The following is a 19748-nucleotide window of genomic DNA, read 5'->3' on the forward strand; positions in this document are numbered from 1 at the left end:
TTACTAGTCCAGCTGTTTCCTCTCTGTGAGGAGGAGTCAATGCAAAACTCAGATGTCTTCCTCCTCTACTTATCTGTCTTTAGAGAGGATGACAGAGAACAGTGGACACACAGTTTAACATGATGGACTATAGGACAGGACTGCTGCTGTTAACTGTCTGCTGGGCAGGTGAACATCTACACTGATCTTAATTTTAGATTACTTTTATTTGTGCTGCCAAGCCAATGACACTTATTTTCTTTTGTCTCAACAGGTGTTGATGGTCAGACTCTGACAGAATCTGAACCAGTGGTTAAAAGGCCTGGAGAATCTCACAGATTGACCTGTACAGCCTCTGGATTCACATTCAGCAACTATGGGATGCACTGGATCAGACAGGCTCCTGGAAAAGGACTGGAGTGGGTTTCCGCTATCAGTAGCAGTGGTGGCAGCACTTACTACTCTGAGTCAGTCAAAGGCCGGTTTACCATCTCCAGAGAAAACGGCAGACAGCAGGTGTATCTGCAGATGAGCAGTCTGAAGACTGAAGATTCTGCTGTTTATTATTGTGCTCGAGAGACACAGTGACTGGAGTTGGTTGAGCAGCTGTACAAAAACCTACAGTACTCATCTCTACCGGTCTGGAAGAGCCAAAGCATGAAGTATTTTATATCATAAGTAATTATATTATAATTTCAAATATGTTGCTGAGAAATATTGATAGTAAATATTACATTAAACAAAACATTTTTTTTTTAATTTGCTGACAAAAGGCCCAAAGCCAGCACAACAATGTGGTCACTTCTTCTGTTTCTTTCATAAAATCACTAGAGGGCAGTCAGTGACAAGTTTGTCTCTGCTCTGTTACTTAAAGGAGACTCTGTGTTCTCATTAATATTAACTGACTGACTCTCAACACTCAGATGTAGTTTTTGCATTTTGTCTCACAGGTTTCAGTTCATGAGCAGCTGTTTTCCTCTCGAGGCTCCAAGTTTCTCTGTATGTCTTCAAACATCTGCTGACACTGAAATGATTAAAACTCTTTCATGCCAACCAGCAGCATCAGACAGAAGTTTTCATACTGTTTACATGATGCTGTCTGCTGTCACTTTGCTGCAAATACAGGAAGAACACTAAGTGATCAAATGCTGCAATAACAACAAGCTGTGATGTAGGAGGTGCTGACAGTAAATACATTCTCTCAGGAAAACAGCTCACATCATATTTAAAGTGTTTTAATGGTTTGAAAACATGCTGAACACACTGTAAACATGGCTTATAGAAAGCTACATTCTTGGTGGTTTCTCCTTTTGTTTCCATGACACATCATCATTTATACTGTAATGCTGATTTTAAACAATATGTTTTCCGTTATCTATGGTTCATGTAATATTCACAGTAAGAATAGTTGTAAATATCATGTGTAAAGCAGAGGTGATTTCCAGGCATGTTTTCACTCTGCAGATATAATAACAGTCAACAGACTCTTCTATTGGCTCCAGTCAGACCAACATTGATGCTTCATATGTTTGATTCTATGCAAACTCAGTGAGCTTCCTTGTTACTCAGCTATAAAAACTTCCCATCAGGCTGTCAGTGGAGTTCACAGCACGTCAGTTTCAACATCAACCATGTTTTCTGTAGCTCTGCTGCTGCTGTTGGCAGCTGGATGTGAGTCTCTCTGGATTTGTCAAAGTCGACAGTTCTTCTTTTGTAGTTTAACTTGATCATCTGTTACAAAACATTTTCTTGTCTCAGTATCACATTGTTGTGACTGACTGTCAGTCATGAAAGTTCAGAGTTGTGACTCAATATGGAATTCTTTTTTCATCTCAATTGAAATGTTAAATGTTTAATCCAGTTGCAAATTTGTCACACAAAAGTCATGAAAAGAATCTTGTTTAGTTGCACAAGATCTTCCAGACAAAGTTCTAAAATTAAAATATTTTACAACTTTCAAAATATATACTGCGTGTTACAAGAATAAAAGTCCTGTTTAAGGAGTTTTCCTACGGTGGCCCTGAGCGCTCACAGCACTGCAACTTAAGAGAACACATGCAAAAAGACGAAACACAAGCAAATTAAGAAAACATCTTCATCAATTTGTCAACACATGCGCAGCATTTAGAGAACATGCTGCAAAGACCACAACGCAACACATTAGAAAACCGTACTGCAAATAGACCGCAAAACAATGTAAGTATTTTCAAAGGACACTTAATAGTGATGCACACGTCCGGCCATGCTTGTTGTTGACGCAGATTTTGAGTCACAGCTCCATTAAGGTTCTTTTTCCGTCAGTGGTGTTGGAAAATGAGATAAAAGTATTTTTGATTTATTTTAACATTGTGATTGCATGATTAAGATATTAGCCTTCTGCAGTGATCAGCTGTTAAACTATCGTTTGCTTGTACTTAGCGATAGTTTAACAGCAGATCACTGATATAGGCTAATATTATATTATATAGTATGTTATATCAAATCAGCGTCAACAGCAAGCGTGTCTGGACGTGTGCATCACATTTAAGTGTCCTCTGGAAACACTTCCGTTGTGTTGTGGTCTTTGCAGCACATTTTCTAAATGCTGTGCATGTGTTGAAAAATTGATGAATTTTTCTTAATTTGCTTGTGTTTTTTCTTTTTGCATGTGTTGTCTTAAGTTGCAGTGCTGTGAGCTCTCAGGGCCACCGTACTTTCCTTTGTACTATTATTATCAAAGCATTTCTGCCCCATTTTACACTTCTTATCAAATATCTTATTACTTGTCTAATAATTTACTGTCCAAATTAGATTACAAATATAGTGATAGTTCAAGAAATCAAATTGTATGTGCTTGTATGTGTGCAATGCATATAAGGTACACAAACCTGCATGATGAGTTGATGTACCAAAACCTGCAGTACTCATCTTCACCACAATTCTCTCACATGAATACTGTTCTCACTTCAAGCAGTCTCCAAGAACATGTTACAAAACATTTACAGTAAATACTTTGTGAGAAGATCTAGTTTTTGATCAGAGAATATTTCAGAAAAATATACATGTAGCAATCATAAAATTAGATATACATATCTTGATTTTGAAAAACAAAGCTTATTCGCACATACTTCCTTGTTCATGAGCCACTCCCTCCTCATGATGCCCTGATGCAAATCTTCAGTCTGTGCAGTGTACTTCTGTCCTGCTGACTGCTCTTGTACTTTGTGTGGAGCATCAGAGGTCACATCTCCAGCCTCAGGATGATGAACACACTCACTCTTCTGCTGGTTGCTCTCTCTCTGCCCTGTGAGTTCTCCTGCTTCTTGCTGTTTTATCTTTTATCACACAACATGGACTGATGGTCAGTCAGTGACAGCAGAAAACTTCCCAGATGACTGTCTCACTTTCTTCTGTGGTTCCTCTCTTCTTTCATCTCATCAGGTTGTTCAGGTCAGAGTATGGAGTCCATTCCTTCCAGTTCAGTAGTGAAAAGGCCTGGGGAGACTCTCAGTCTGTCCTGCAGGGGATCTGGCTTCACATTGTGGTATGAGCTGGATCAGACAACCTGCAGGAAAAGGACTGGAATGGATCGGTGAAGACTGGACTGATGCCAGTAGAAACACATATGCCAGCAGTGTGCGAGGACGTGCAGAAATCAGTAGAGATGATAGCAACAGCATGGTGTATCTGAGACTGTCCAACTTAAAGCCAGAGGACTCTGCTGTGTATTACTGTGCCAAACACACACACTGGTTAAAGGAAGCAGAGAAGCTTTACAAAAACTCCACAGAACATTTGTTTCCAAAGACCTACAGGTGGCAGCAGAACATATGAAGTCAGATGACACTAACTAAGGAGAGTATGACAGTGACTCTAAACACTCACACATACATACATGCATCATATGAAAACAACAGCTGATGTTGTGGTTTGTGACTTCCTGTTTCTCAGTGTTACATATATAGAATATGTTTGAACATTTACATGATATTTCCAGTATATGGATGGACCACTGGTGTGTGAATAAACATCACTGTTAAATAACTTCTTCATAATTAAACACATCACAATAAAAATCTTAAAATGGATAACATAAAATGATGTCATTCTTGTTTTGTCCAGAGGTGTGTGTGAGTGAAGGACAGAGACTGAATCACTGACATACATACTGTATAAGGACAGAGACAGCTGGCTTCTGCTGTTTATCATTGTGCTTGTGTGCCACAGTAGCTACACTCACACTGCCATTATGATGCGGGGCTCCTGCACCTATTCTCCACTTCCGCCTCTGTGTGTGAATGTCTCAGAGGCTGAGAGGGGAGAAATTTCACTCCAGCACTGATACACCTCTGGAGATAGTATCAGAGCTGCAGCGTTGGAAAACCGAACCAGTCAGCAAGGAGCAATGCTGTACAAGAACTCACTCCAAACAAGTCAAAACTTTACTTATTGCATCTCACATTCAGAAAAAAAATTTTCAAGAAAGAGGGAAAACATACATCTTATTTTAGTTCTTATGCAACAATAGAATTGTTTGTCTAACAGGAATTAATATATGTTGATATAATTTTTTGAAAATGTAAATGTGTTTGTCACTTGTTTTTCTTTTTATGGGAAACAATACAATGATTATAGTTGAAATAAACACATTCTATAACATGTGTTAAAATGAATGTTCATGACACAATCTGTGACCGACAGGAGAGTTGATGCTCCTTTTATATCCTGTCAGTGTCCTTCTCTATGTAAAGTGAACTTCCTCACAGTCTGCTATAAAGACTTGATATCATGCTGTCAGCTACAGCAGAAGAAGAGAAGCTCCCATCAGATCACCTTCAACATCAACCATGTTCTCTGTAGCTCTGCTGCTGCTGCTGGCTGCTGGATCCTGTGAGGAGCTTTCAGTGGATTCACACTAATAAACACATTAGAAAGACTGAATAGTCAGATGGATGATGGAGATAATGTTGATTTGTGTTTCCACAGGTGTGAACAGTATTGATCTCATCCAGCCAGACTCAAAGGTTGTGCAGCCTGGACAGTCTTTGACCATCACCTGTCAGGTCTCTGGTTATTCTTTGACTGATAACAGCTATGCAACAGGTTGGATCAGACAGTGTGAAGGAAAACCAATGGACTGGATTTTCGATATGTGGGGTGGAAGTAGTGGCAGCTTTTATCAAAATAATGCTCTGAAGAACAAGTTCAGCTACAGCAGAGACACTTCTGCTAGCACAGTGACTCTAACAGGACAGAATCTGCAGCCTGAGGACACAGCTGTTTATTACTGTGTACGTTGGCCCACAGTGATACAAACCACCAACAGACCTGCACAAATACCCAGAGACCATGTGACTCAAGCACACACAAGTTTAAAATGCAAACATCAATACAGCCGTTACTGTCTGATGAATTGCTAAAAATGTATCTTCATGTTATCTGCTAAGTCATTTTTTGTGTTTCTGGTAGACAAAAGAAGAGTTGAGAATTTTAATGCTGAATCTAAATAGACTTCCCCTGCAGTCGACATCAGTATAGAAGAGACTAGAAACTTAAATTTCCCTCAATAGAAGATTGTTTGACACATTTAATTAATTCATTTTAATGTATTGCAATGCCTTGAAAAAATTCAAAAAAGCTTTTCATAACTTAACAACTTTAACAGTAGCTGTATTTCTTCACAAAAACACAGATGAGATCCAAATTTCCCAGTTGTACTTTGGAAAAGCTGAAAAAAATTCTAAAATTTTACATCTTCAGTTCAAGATTGTCACTTGGAACAGTTGTTATTTTTAATGAAACACTCAGTCCAGAAATTAGTTGACAGGACTTTTTTCTACATTGTCTTTTGGATATTCTTTGATTACTGAGAGGTACTGAACAGTAGATCATTGACCTCATCTGTTCAATATACTTACGGGGAGTAATGAGAAATCATGATGCTGAGACAAATTACACTTGAACTGATTTTAATAAATGTCATTTGTAAATGTGAAGTTTACTTCAAAGAAATGTGGGAACAGTTTCCTCCCTGTGAGGAGGAGTCAATGCAAAACTCAGATGTCTTCCTCCTCTACTTATCTGACTGCAGAGAGGATGACAGAGAACAGTGGACACACAGTTTAACATGATGGACTATAGGACAGGACTGCTGCTGTTAACTGTCTGCTGGGCAGGTGAACATCTACAAATCTCTTAATTGTAGATAACATTTATTTATGCTGCCAAGCCAATGACATGCACATATTTGTTGTCTCAACAGGTGTTGATGGTCAGACTCTGACAGAATCTGAATCAGTGGTTAAAAGGCCTGGAGAATCTCACAAATTGACCTGTACAGCCTCTGGATTCACATTCAGTGACTATGGGATGAGCTGGATCAGACAGGCTCCTGGAAAAGGACTGGAGTGGATTGCCTATGTCTATATCAGCAGTGGTGGCAGTAGCTACATCTACTACTCTGAGTCAGTCAAAGGCCGGTTTACCATCTCCAGAGACAACAGCAGACAGCAGGTGTATCTGCAGATGAGCAGTCTGAAGACTGAAGATTCTGCTGTTTATTATTGTGCTCGAGAGCCACAGTGACTGGAGTTGGTTGAGCAGCTGTACAAAAACCTGCAGTGCTCATATTTACTGGGTTGATAGTGCTCATTAATTAAACTTTTGTTATATTGTTTGATATACTATATCTTATATCCTAATTTATTTTTTCAATAAAAATGTACAACTTTGTCCTGCAAACTGCTCATTGGGAAAATGATCAGTAAACAAACACACTAAACAACACTTTCTGTCAAAAGGACCAAGACAGAAAAATAATCTGTTTTTTTTTTTTTTTTGCAGGGTTAGGGTTAGTTTTTTTTTTTTTTTTTAGGTATTTTGCCTTTTCTCATCCTCACTGGATTAATAGATTGTGTCACATAATAAACATCCTCAGATCAAGTCATTCATAATGATACAACACAGAGACACTTGAGAACCACTGATGTATGGCTGGCATTAAAGTTACATTGATGAGAAATGATACTTTCTCAAGATGTGGAGAGAATATTGACAGCTTTGATCAGTGAAACAAGAAACAAAGTTTTCTATATCTGAATATATTGGAAAACTAGGTACATTTATATATGGGCTAAATAACCCTGTGTTTATATTTGTTGCATGGTTTTAGTTTTGAGTTGATTATTATCCATGATCATCCATCATGAGTTAATAATGCCATTAGGTACAGTAATAATGGTCCTCATCATTTTCATACAGTTGCCCAAGAAATGACTTATATTTTTGATATTAAATCAAAATTAATGGTTGGTTCATTTCTGTAAAAACAAAGACATTTTCAAAATGTTACAGTTGACTTTGTAATGAAATGAAAATATCATGTGTAAAGCAGAGGTGATTTCCAGGCATGTTTTCACTCTGCAGATATAATAACAGTCAACAGACTCTTCTATTGGCTCCAGTCAGACCAACATTGATGCTTCATATGTTTGATTCTATGCAAACTCAGTGAGCTTCCTTGTTACTCAGCTATAAAAACTTCCCATCAGGCTGTCAGTGGAGTTCACAGCACGTCAGTTTCAACATCAACCATGTTTTCTGTAGCTCTGCTGCTGCTGTTGGCAGCTGGATGTGAGTCTCTCTGGATTTGTCAAAGTCAACAGTTCTTCTTTTGCAGTTTAACTTGATCATTTGTTACAAAACATTTTATTTGTTTTTCACAGGTGTGAAGTGTGAACAGTTGACACAGCCAGCCTCTGTGACTGTGCAGCCAGGTCAACGTCTGACCATCACCTGTCAGGTCTCTTATTCTGTCAGCAGCTATCGCACTCACTGGATCAGACAGACTACAGGGAAAGGACTGGAGTGGATTGGAAGTGCACGTGTGGGATACAGCTCATACTACAAAGATTCCCTCAAGAACAAGTTCAGTATCAGCTCAGACTCTTCCAGCAACACAGTGACTCTAAATGGACAGAATGTGCAGTCTGAAGACACTGCTGTGTATTACTGTGCCAGAGAGCCACAATAACACAAACCATCAGTAGACCTGAACAAAAACCCCTCAGTGCCTGAACACTTGTAACATGAAGCCACCAGAGGAGGAGCCCTCAGACCACTAATTATTTCAACACCTGCTGTTCCAGTAAAGAGAGAAAATCTACAGTCGACTGACTGTAGACAGTCTTAAATACACACTCTCAACGTCATAAATGCCCCAAAACACATTCTGATTATTGGTGGATGGTTTAACATGATGAGATTACAATTCAACAAATTTCAAAAATAGTGATGGTTATTGGTGATAATAAGGATACTGCAGGTTATTATTTAGTGTATATGCTGTCTAAAGGAAGTAACAAAAAAACATGATGATGAGACAAATTATATATGAATTGGTTTGAATGAATGCTGTTTGGAAATGTGGCAGATTCCTGACCTAAAATTCACATTTTGGTGTGTTATTATGATAAATCAGGGAACTGTTTCCTCCCTGTGAGGAGGAGTCAATGCAAAACTCAGATGTCTTTCTCCTCTACTTATCTGACTGCAGAGAGGATGACAGAGAACAGTGGACACACAGTTTAACATGATGGACTATAGGACAGGACTGCTGCTGTTAACTGTCTGCTGGGCAGGTGAATATCTACAAAGGTCTTAATTTTAGATTACTTTTATTTGTGCTGCCAAGCCAATGACACATTGTTTTTTGTCTCAACAGGTGTTGATGGTCAGACTCTGACAGAATCTGAACCAGTGGTTAAAAGGCCTGGAGAATCTCACAGATTGACCTGTACAGCCTCTGGATTCACACTCAGCAGCTACCATATGAACTGGGTCAGACAGGCTCCTGGAAAAGGACTGGAGTGGATTGCCTGGGTTGAAAGTGATAATGACAGGAAATACTACTCTGAGTCAGTCAAAGGCCGGTTTACTGGCTCCAGAGACAACAGCAGACAGCAGGTGTATCTGCAGATGAGCAGTCTGAAGACTGAAGATTCTGCTGTTTATTATTGTGCTCGAGAGCCACAGTGACACAGTTGGTTGAGCAGCTGTACAAAAACCCACACAGCTCATCTTTACTGGAAAGAACCTGAAAAATGCTCAGTTTTATTTATTCTTACTTTGTTTATAATTAAATCATAAACACTATTGAAGAATACGTCATTAAAGTTGCACTATTTAGTTTAGGAGAAGAAATTCTATCTCAGAATTTTAATACTTACAATATCAATGAGGTAATAATACAAACTCAGAGATATTTATCTTTTTCACAAGTGAACAAGTTGCTTTCACAGGAAAATAAGGTCTCCAGAACACCGTTTGACACTAGAGAGTTGGCGGGGTCGGTAATCAATGATCTTTCACTTCCAATTAAAATGTCTTCCCCAAAATTACAAAGTCCTTTAACCAACCACAATAAGCATTAAAGCAAATCATTAAATATCTTACCGTAATGATCAATCACTCACATAACAGGCAATGAATGCAATATGATATGTGGAAATCATTGTCCAGATATGAATAAAATAAATGAATCCATAATAATGTTTGCATGACTTGGTATCTAAAGTAGAAGATCGCCGGTTCGCGTCCCGGTTGGGACGCCTGGGATCTTTCTGTGTGGAGTTTGTATGTTCTCCCTGTGCAAGCGTGGGTTTTCACCGGGTACTCCGGCTTCCTCCCACAGTCCAAAAACATACTGAGGTTAATTGATCATTCTAAATTGTCCGTAGGTGTGAATGAGAGTGTGTGAGAGTGTTTGTCTCTATGTGTGGCCCTGCGATGGACTGGCGACCTGTCCAGGGTGTCCCCTGCCTTCGCCCTAAGTCAGCTGGGATAGGCTCCAGCCCCCCCGCGACCCTGCAGAGGATTAAGCGGCGTACATAGAATATGTACAGATGATGGATGGATGGATGGATGGTATCTAAAGTTGGTCACAACATGAGGGTGAAAAATAATGTTGTAATTCCCTTTTCAACACCACTAGATGTCAGTCAGTGTCAAGTTTCTCTCTCTGTCAATATGAGGAGACTCATATCTGCTGATCTCGTTGATCTTAACTGGATGATACTTTGTTTCCTCTCTTAAAAGTTTTCCTTCTCACTGAAGTGACCCATCAGTTTTATAATGAAAGCATGAGACTGACAGTTCAGCTTGTACTGTATTAATGCTCTTCTTAACTTAACACCACACATTCTAACACTCAGCAACATTTTTAATTAGTGTTTATGTTTAAAAACTGTTTTTCCAAATCTGACTGATAAAATGCAAATTCACACACTGATGAACAGTCTCCGCCCACTCTGCCTGCACAGTATACATCCTTCATAAAAGCCTTTGCAGTTGCAGACTCAGCCAAGTTTCCACCATGACAGCTGTACTGAGTTTCTTCTTCTTGGCTCTCATTTCAGGTGAGTGAAGTCAGTGTCAGTGTGTCAGCAGAGGAGGAGAACAAGAGCTCTGGATGTCTGCTGGCTGCTCCTCATCTAAACTCTGTCTCTTTCAGCTGCTCAGGGTCAGTCCCTCACCTCCTCAGAGCCAGTGGTCAGCAGAGCTGGACAACCAGTCACTCTGTCCTGTAAAGTGGAAGGACTTGCTCTGGCTTGGCTGCACTGGATTCGTCAGAAACCAGGGAGAGGACTGGAATGGATCGGACGCATTGATGCTGGAACCGGCACAATATTTGCCCAAAGTGTCCAAGGCCAGTTTACCATCACCAAAGACACGTCCAGAAATGTTGTGTCCTTAGAGGTGAAGAGTCTAAAACAAGAAGACTCTGCAGTTTATTATTGTGCACGAGAGCCACAGTGACACAGCAGACTACAGAGCTGTACAAACACTGACAACACTGATCTCTGAATGAGAAGCACTGAAGCATGTCAGGACTTTGAAAACAAATAATGTCCATTTGAATGAGGTCAGTTAACAATGAAGCACATTTCATCTGTTCTGTCTGCTGTACACAAGTAATGACATGAAGAATTATGTTTTCATTTTCAGAATTTGAATTTCAATTGAACATCAAATGAACAAATGATGCATGTGCATCATGTTGCATCACTCACCATATGTCAATATATCAACCATGAACTATTTGAATTTAGTTTGAAAAGAAAAAAAAACAGGTTGAAAAAGATTTTATCAGCTGACTTGATCAAAACATGATCTAAAATCTATTCAAAATTCCTCAATGAATTAATTAATTGTATGATGGTGTAAAATGACAATCAAGCAGTATTCATCAAGTGCAAGTGATGCTGCTGATCAGAATTAAACTGTAGATCACTTTTATTGTTGTAAACATTCTAATGTGCTGCCACCTGTTCTCAAAGTGATTGATCTGTCAGTGACTGACAAAGCATTGATAACAAGATGGATTATTATTGAATTAACTGGAATAAAACCTGCATGTTAATGTGTCAGATGTCTGAACTAAGAACACGATTTCAGTGGTATAAATGTGGCTGCATTGTTGATGCTGACTGACATATTCCCGAAACTAAAACACGTTAGACTCTTGAACATTAATTCCCAAGTTTCAATAAATATTTCCAGTCCAGCTGTTTCCTCCATGTGAGGAGGAGTCAATGCAAAACTCAGATGTCTTCCTCCTCTACTTATCTGACTGCAGAGAGGATGACAGAGAACAGTGGACACACAGTTTAACATGATGGACTATAGGACAGGACTGCTGCTGTTAACTGTCTGCTGGGCAGGTGAACATCTATACAGGTGTTGATGTACATATGTCTTCAAAAAATTGCCAACTTACCGCCAGTCACTATTTTCTTCTTTGCATCTCAACAGGTATTGATGGTCAGAATCTGAACCAGTGGTTAAAAGGCCTGGAGAATCTCACAGATTGACCTGTACAGCCTCTGGATTCACATTCAGTGACTACGTTATGCACTGGATCAGACAGGCTCCTGGAAAAGGACTGGAGTGGATCGCTTTAGTCAGTCAACCTAGTGGTAGCAAACAATTCTACTCTGAGTCAGTCAAAGGCCGGTTTACCATCTCCAGAGAAAACAGCAGACAGCAGGTGTATCTGCAGATGAGCAGTCTGAAGACTGAAGATTCTGCTGTTTATTATTGTGCTCGAGAGCCACAGTGACTGGAGTTGGTTGAGCAGCTGTACAAAAACCTACAGTGCTCATCTCTACTGGTCTGGAAGGACCCAAGCATGAAGTATTTTATATCATAAGTAATTATATTATAATTTTAAATATGTTGCTGAGAAATATTGATAGTAAATATTATATGAAACAAAACACAATAAAGGTTTTTTGTTGATAAAAGACCCAAAGACAGCACAACAATATGGTCACTACAAAATTAAACATTTCTACAAATTCAGAGACAATAATGTCTCTGAATCTTTGGGAATCTAAATGAATCATGATATAATGGAGAAAAATAAATGTTACAGTTTCTTTCATAAAATCACTAGAGGGCAGTCAGTGACAAGTTTGTCTCTCCTCTGTTACTTAAAGGAGACTCTGTGTTCTCATTAATATTAACTGACTGACCCTCAACACTCAACAACAAGCTGTTCTTACATTTGAAGTTCATCTTAAATGTGATCTAGGAGGTGCTGACAGTAAATACATTCTCTCATGAAAACAGCTCACATCATATTTAAAGTGTTTTAATGATTTGAAAACATGCTGAACACACTGTAAACATGGCTTATAGAAAGCTACATTCTTGATGGTTTCTCCTTTTGTTTCCATGACACATCATCAGTTATATTGTCATGCTGATTTTTCAGTTGAGTGTGTAATGAAATGAAGATATCATGTGTAAAGCAGAGGTGATTTCCAGGCATGTTTTCACTCTGCAGATATAATAACAGTCAACAGACTCTTCTATTGGCTCCAGTCAGACCAACATTGATGCTTCATATGTTTGATTCTATGCAAACTCAGTGAGCTTCCTTGTTACTCAGCTATAAAAACTTCCCATCAGGCTGTCAGTGGAGTTCACAGCACGTCAGTTTCAACATCAACCATGTTTTCTGCAGCTCTGCTGCTGCTGTTGGCAGCTGGATGTGAGTCTCTCTGGATTTGTCAAAGTCAACAATTCTTATTTTCTAGTTTACCTTGATGATTTGTTACAAAACATTTTGTTTTTTCAACAGGTGTGAAGTGTGAACAGTTGACACAGCCAGCCTCTGTGACTGTGCAGCCAGGTCAACGTCTGACCATCACCTGTCAGGTCTCTTATTCTGTCAGCAGCCACTTCACAGCTTGGATCAGACAGCCTGCAGGGAAAGGACTGGAGTGGATGAGTGATGACACAGATGTCAAAGATTCACTAAAGAACAAGTTCACTGTCAATTTAGACTCTTCCAGCAACAGAGTTACTCTAAATGGACAGAATATGCAGCCTGAAGACACTGCTGTGTATTACTGTGCCAGAAGACCCACAGTGAGAGACAATAACAGGAGAGTCATACAAAAACAACTTCCTCTATTTACCACCACTGGAAACATTCACTTGTCTCAGTATCACATTGTTGTGACTGACTGTCAGTCATGAAAGTTCAGAGTTGTGACTCAACATTGAATTCTTTTTTCATCTCAATTGAAATGTTAAATGTTTAATCCAGTTGCAAATTTGTCACACAAAAGTCATGAAAAGAATCTTGTTTAGTTGCAAAGATCTCCCAGACAAAGTTCTAAAATTAAAACATTTTACAACTTTCAAAATATATACTGCATGTTACGAGAGTAAAAGTCCTGTTCAAGGAGTTTTCCTACGGTGGCCCTGAGCGCTCACAGCACTGCAACTTAAGAGAACACATGCAAAAAGACGAAACACAAGCAAATTAAGAAAACATCTTCATCAATTTGACAACACATGCGCAGCATTTAGAGAACATGCTGCAAAGACCACAACGCAACACATTAGAAAACCGCACTGCAAATAGACCGCAAAACAATGTAAGTATTTTCAAAGGACACTTAATAGTGATGCACAGCTCCATTAAGGTTCTTTTTCCGTCAGTGGTGTTGGAAAATGAGATAAAAAGTAAGTATTTTTGATTTATTTTAACATTGTGATTGCATGATTATGATATTATCCTACTGCAGTGATCTGCTGTTAAACTATCGTTTGCTTGTACTTAGCGATAGTTTAACAGCAGATCACTGATATAGGCTAATATTATATTATATTGTATGTTATATGAAATCAGCGTCAACAACAAGCGTGTCTGGACGTGTGCATCACATTTAAGTGTCCTCTGGAAACACTTCCGTTGTGTTGTGGTCTTTGCAGCACATTTTCTAAATGCTGTGCATGTGTTGAAAAATTGATGAATTTTTCTTAATTTGCTTGTGTTTTTTCTTTTTGCATGTGTTGTCTTAAGTTGCAGTGCTGTGAGCTCTCAGGGCCACCGTACTTTCCTTTGTACTATTATTATCAAAGCATTTCTGCCCCAATTTTACACTTCTTATCAAATATCTTATTACTTGTCTAACTAATAATTTACTGTCCAAATTTGATCACAAATATAGTGATAGTTCAAGAAATCAAATTGTATGTGCTTGTACGTGTGCAATGCATATAAGGTACACAAACCTGCATGATGAGTTGATGTACCAAAACCTGCAGTACTCATCTTCACCACAATTCTCTCACATGAATACTGTTCTCACTTCAAGCAGTCTCCAAGAACATGTTACAAAACATTTACAGTAAATACTTTGTGAGAAGATCTAGTTTTTGATTAGAGAATATTTCAGAAAAATATACATGTAGCAATCATAAAATTAGATATACATATCTTGATTTTGAAAAACAAAGCTTATTCGTACATACTTCCTTGTACATGAGCCACTCCCTCCTCATGATGCCCTGATGCAAATCTTCAGTCTGTGCAGTGTACTTCTGTCCTGCTGACTGCTCTTGTACTTTGTGTGGAGCATCAGAGGTCACATCTCCAGCCTCAGGATGATGAACACACTCACTCTTCTGCTGGTTGCTCTCTCTCTGTCCTGTGAGTTCTCCTGCTTCTTGCTGTTTTATCTTTTATCACACAACATGGACTGATGGTCAGTCAGTGACAGCAGAAAACTTCCCAGATGACTGTCTCACTTTCTTCTGTGGTTCCTCTCTTCTTTCATCTCATCAGGTTGTACAGGTCAGAGTATGGAGTCCATTCCTTCCAGTTCAGTAGTGAAAAGGCCTGGGGAGACTCTCAGTCTGTCCTGCAGGGGATCTGGCTTCACATTTAGCTGCTGCACTATGAACTGGATCAGACAACCTGCAGGAGAAGGACTGGAATGGATCGGAGTTGGCTTCTCCAGCTCCAGTAGAAACAGATATGCCAGCAGTGTGCGAGGACGTGCAGAAATCAGTAGAGATGATAGCAACAGCATGGTGTATCTGAGACTGTCCAACTTAAAGCCAGAGGACTCTGCTGTGTATTACTGTGCCAAACACACACACTGGTTAAAGGAAGCAGAGAAGCTTTACAAAAACTCCACAGAACATTTGTTTCCAAAGACCTACAGGTGGCAGCAGAACATATGAAGTCAGATGACACTAACTAAGGAGAGTATGACAGTGACTCTAAACACTCACACATACATACATGCATCATATGAAAACAACAGCTGATGTTGTGGTTTGTGACTTCCTGTTTCTCAGTGTTACATTTAACATGTGTTTTTCTGCAACAATGATGGTTTATAACATTCCTATTTAAAGTTTACCAGCAGTTTTTTGTTGTTTATTACTGAGCTGGAAAGCCACAGTGACATAATTTCAAAATAAATGTTGATGTAACAATTCTGGGTATTTGATGGTTTGTAACAGGACAGTTGATGCTCCTTTTATATCCTGTCAGTGTCCTTCTCTATGCAAAGTGAACTTCCTCACAGTCTGCTATAAAGACTTGATATCATGCTGTCAGCTGCAGCAGAAGAAGAGAAGCTCCCATCAGATCACCTTCAATACCAACCATGTTCTCTGTAGCTCTGCTGCTGCTGCTGGCTGCTGGATCCTGTGAGGAGCTTTCAGTGGATTCACACTAATAACCACATTAGTAAGACTGAATAGTCAGATAGATGATGGAGATAATGTTGATTTGTGTTTCCACAGGTGTGAACAGTATTGATCTCATCCAGCCAGACTCAAAGGTTGTGCAGCCTGGACAGTCTTTGCCCATCACCTGTCAGGTCTCTGGTTATTCTTTGACTGATAACAGCTATGCAACAGGTTGGATCAGACAGTGTGAAGGAAAACCAATGGACTGGATTTGGCACCGGTGGGGCGGAGGAGCCTTTTATCAAAATAATGCTCTGAAGAACAAGTTCCTTTACAACACACACACTTCTACCAGCTCGGTGACTCTAACAGGACAGAATGTGCAGCCTGAGGACACAGCTGTTTATTACTGTGTACTTGTGCCCACAGTGATAACAACCACCAACAGACCTGCACAAATACCCAGAGACCATGTGTCTCAACTGTTAACATTGAGAGAAAAAAATAAAGAAAATCTCAAGCAGTTATTCCCTAATTGCACATTAATTTCGAAATGTGTCTGTGTTCATTTTAATTCAGTCCCAGGATGTATTTAATACCAAATTTAATTTTTGTACCTGTGTTCTTGTATGTTGAAACCTTTTTGTATAAAGTCATTTATACTGAGAAATAACACTTTACTTTTTTGAACATTTGAGTAAATACACCACAACCACAAATTCAGTATGTTTTCACAAGGTTTTCTGTTGAATATTTTTCCCGGATATATTCTGACTTTCACAACCAAATTGTTTACCAAGTCATAATTACTTCATCAAGAAAATGATCCTCCCTCCTGGCTTACAAATGTGGCTTTTTATGTCTAATGTCAGTCCAGAATGTGGTTTCCCTACACACAGACAAATAGATGCCCTAGTGAAATGTTTCCTGTGGACTGTGACTCGTGTCCTACAGGCTCCTGGTCCCCACAACACACTTGAGAGGCGACGCACGGACTAAAACTTTCTTCATGCTTTGTTCATGACTAAAACGCAACTCAATTCATCATTGCACAAAATACAGCCCGTGGTGAGGTTCAGTGATCACATGGGTGAGCTGTTTGTATCCTCTGTCTCTGTGATGTATCACAGCATGGTATATTGTTCATATTCATGCAGATCTCATGTTGCTGTATGTGCACAACCTGTGAAGGAGTAGATGTTTCCGCTGCTACCTGAGTGTGACTGTGATGTAGTTTGGTTGCTGTGTTCATGTTGATGAACAAGTTGCTCTATTTGAACCCTCTTAACTTCTTCTGAATGATGCTGATTGATAACAGCTGGTGACTTATCTGAGCCCATTTTAATAGGGCTTGTTCATAGATCCACTAAACTCAGCCACAAACACATCAATGTGAAAGTCTACTGTCAAGTTCAGTGCTGGTAGTGTTATGCTGTGGGTCTGCTTTGCTGCCATTTGATCAGCTGCTCTAAAGAAAGTGAATGGAATAATGAAGAAGGATTATCTCCAAATTCTTGAGGAAAACCTCAAATCATCAGCCAGGAGATTGGGTCTTGGCTGCAGTTGGGTTTTCCAACAGGACAGTAATCCCAAACACGCATCAAAAGTGGTAAAGGAACGGCTAAATCAGGCTACAACCGAGGTTTTAGAATGGCCTTCCCGAAATCCTGACTTGAACCCCACTGAGAACATGTGGACTGTGCTGAAGAAACAAGTCTGTGCCAGGAAGCCAACAAATGTAGTTGAAATTCTGTCAAGAGAAGTTAAAAATTCTGCCAGAGGACTAAGAGATGCTTGTAGAAGACCATCAAAAGCACCTATGTACATGAGGTGAAAATGGCCAAGCAACATTTAACCAAACATTAAGATTAATGTACACATTTATTTGAGCCACCAGATTTGGTCTCGTTTGCAGAAGAACTATAATGAATCAGTTCATTATTGAACTAAACTTTATGATTGTTTTTGTGGCAAAGTATTTTGTGTTCCACTAATTCCATCACTGAAAAAGGAGAGTTGTTCAAATCATTGGAACTGAAGACTGCCATGATGAACATTTGTATGTAAACTTCTGACCATGACTGTATCTCACTACAAGGAGACTCTCATATCTGCTGATCTCACTGATCTTATCTGAGTGACACTGTGGACTGAACAGAACTAATGGAACATCAGGAGTGACTGCAGCTTAAATTCGATCAGATGTAGTTCATCATCTCAAACAGATTCCGAGACAAACATCTGGAAGACTGAAGGAGCTGCTTCTTATGGATCTGGTGAAAGCTAAATGAATAAATTATTCTGCAATAAGACCAACCTTCATTTCCTGTGCTGCTGAATGAATAACACTGTCTCTCTTTCAGTTTTCTCTCTTAGCAGTAGCCAACATCACTGAGGTGACCCATCAGCTTTGAACTAAAAGTGTAGTGTCGATTATACATGTTTTTGAAAGAGAGATGTTTTGGAAGTCATTTCTTTTATATATTTGGAAAAAAAAATCTCTTTAATGTTCAGTCTAAATACATATCAGAACTAAGTCAAATTTTGCTGTTTCCTCCCTGTGAGGAGGAGTCAATGCAAAACTCAGATGTCTTCCTCCTCTACTTATCTGACTGCAGAGAGGATGGCAGAGAACAGTGGACACACAGTTTAACATGATGGACTATAGGACAGGACTGCTGCTGTTAACTGTCTGCTGGGCAGGTGAACACTTACACTGATTACTGATAACTTCTATTTGTGCTGCCAAGCTAATGACACTTATTTTCTTTTGTCTCAACAGGTGTTGATGGTCAGACTCTGACAGAATCTGAACCAGTGGTTAAAAGGCCTGGAGAATCTCACAGATTGACCTGTACAGCCTCTGGATTCACATTCAGCAGCTACACTATGAACTGGGTCAGACAAGCTCCAGGAAAAGGACTGGAGTGGATTGCCTATATCAGTGGTGGCAGTAGCTACATCTACTACTCTGAGTCAGTCAAAGGCCGGTTTACCATCTCCAGAGACAACAGCAGACAGCAGGTGTATCTGCAGATGAGCAGTCTGAAGACTGAAGATTCTGCTGTTTATTATTGTGCTCGAGAGACACAGTGACTGGAGTTGGTTGAGCATCTGTACAAAAACCTGCAGTTATCATCTTTACTGGACCGGGATGAGACAGAATTTCTGTTTTGTGGTCATGTTTTACTAAAAGTGTAAAAGATTAAGGAGAATGATCATTTACCAACTACAATAATCTTTAAAAACACAAAAAACAAATGTTTTACTGTAACAATCATCATCTCACAAAACAGTCAAGAACAACACAAAAGTCTATTTGCTGAAATCATTGTCCAGGTCTGGATTCTGCATTTCACAGAGTGAAAACCTAGAAAAATAATACAAATCAAATAAAATACAAATGCTTCATTCAAGTTATTTTAATATTATAATCAGTTCAGAGATGGAACAGTTAATGTTTTGTTGATCTGAATTTGAATGTTTCAGTCATCTGTCTTGTTAGAAGATTTGTGAAAAAACAGACTTCATGATTAAGCTGTGCTTTAGACAATAAACACATTTTCTCTCATATTTTTAAAATAAATGTTCACAACTTAAAGCAGTGACTCCTTGTGACAGGACAGTTGATGCTCCTTTTATATCCTGTCAGTGTCCTTCTCTATGCAAAGTGAACTTCCTCACAGTCTGCTATAAAGACTTGATATCATGCTGTCAGCTGCAGCAGAAGAAGAGAAGCTCCCATCAGATCACCTTCAATACCAACCATGTTCTCTGTAGCTCTGCTGCTG

The 19748-nt window shown here is 39.2% G+C and overlaps 3 gene segments (V, D, J or C); all 3 read left to right on the forward strand.

Moving 5' to 3' along the window:
* Positions 1–19748, forward strand: part of LOC119013993 — an 89387-nt gene that overhangs the window by 12648 nt on the left and 56991 nt on the right.
* Positions 1205–8014, forward strand: LOC119014022. The segment is given in 3 exon segments: positions 1205–1413; positions 7354–7590; positions 7683–8014. Coding segments are annotated over 2 exon segments (348 nt in total).
* On the forward strand, positions 10261–10782 carry LOC119014027. The segment is given in 2 exon segments: positions 10261–10373; positions 10469–10782. Coding segments are annotated over 2 exon segments (348 nt in total).

This window comes from Acanthopagrus latus, chromosome 23 (assembly GCF_904848185.1).
Source record: "Acanthopagrus latus isolate v.2019 chromosome 23, fAcaLat1.1, whole genome shotgun sequence".
NCBI lineage: Eukaryota > Metazoa > Chordata > Actinopteri > Spariformes > Sparidae > Acanthopagrus > Acanthopagrus latus.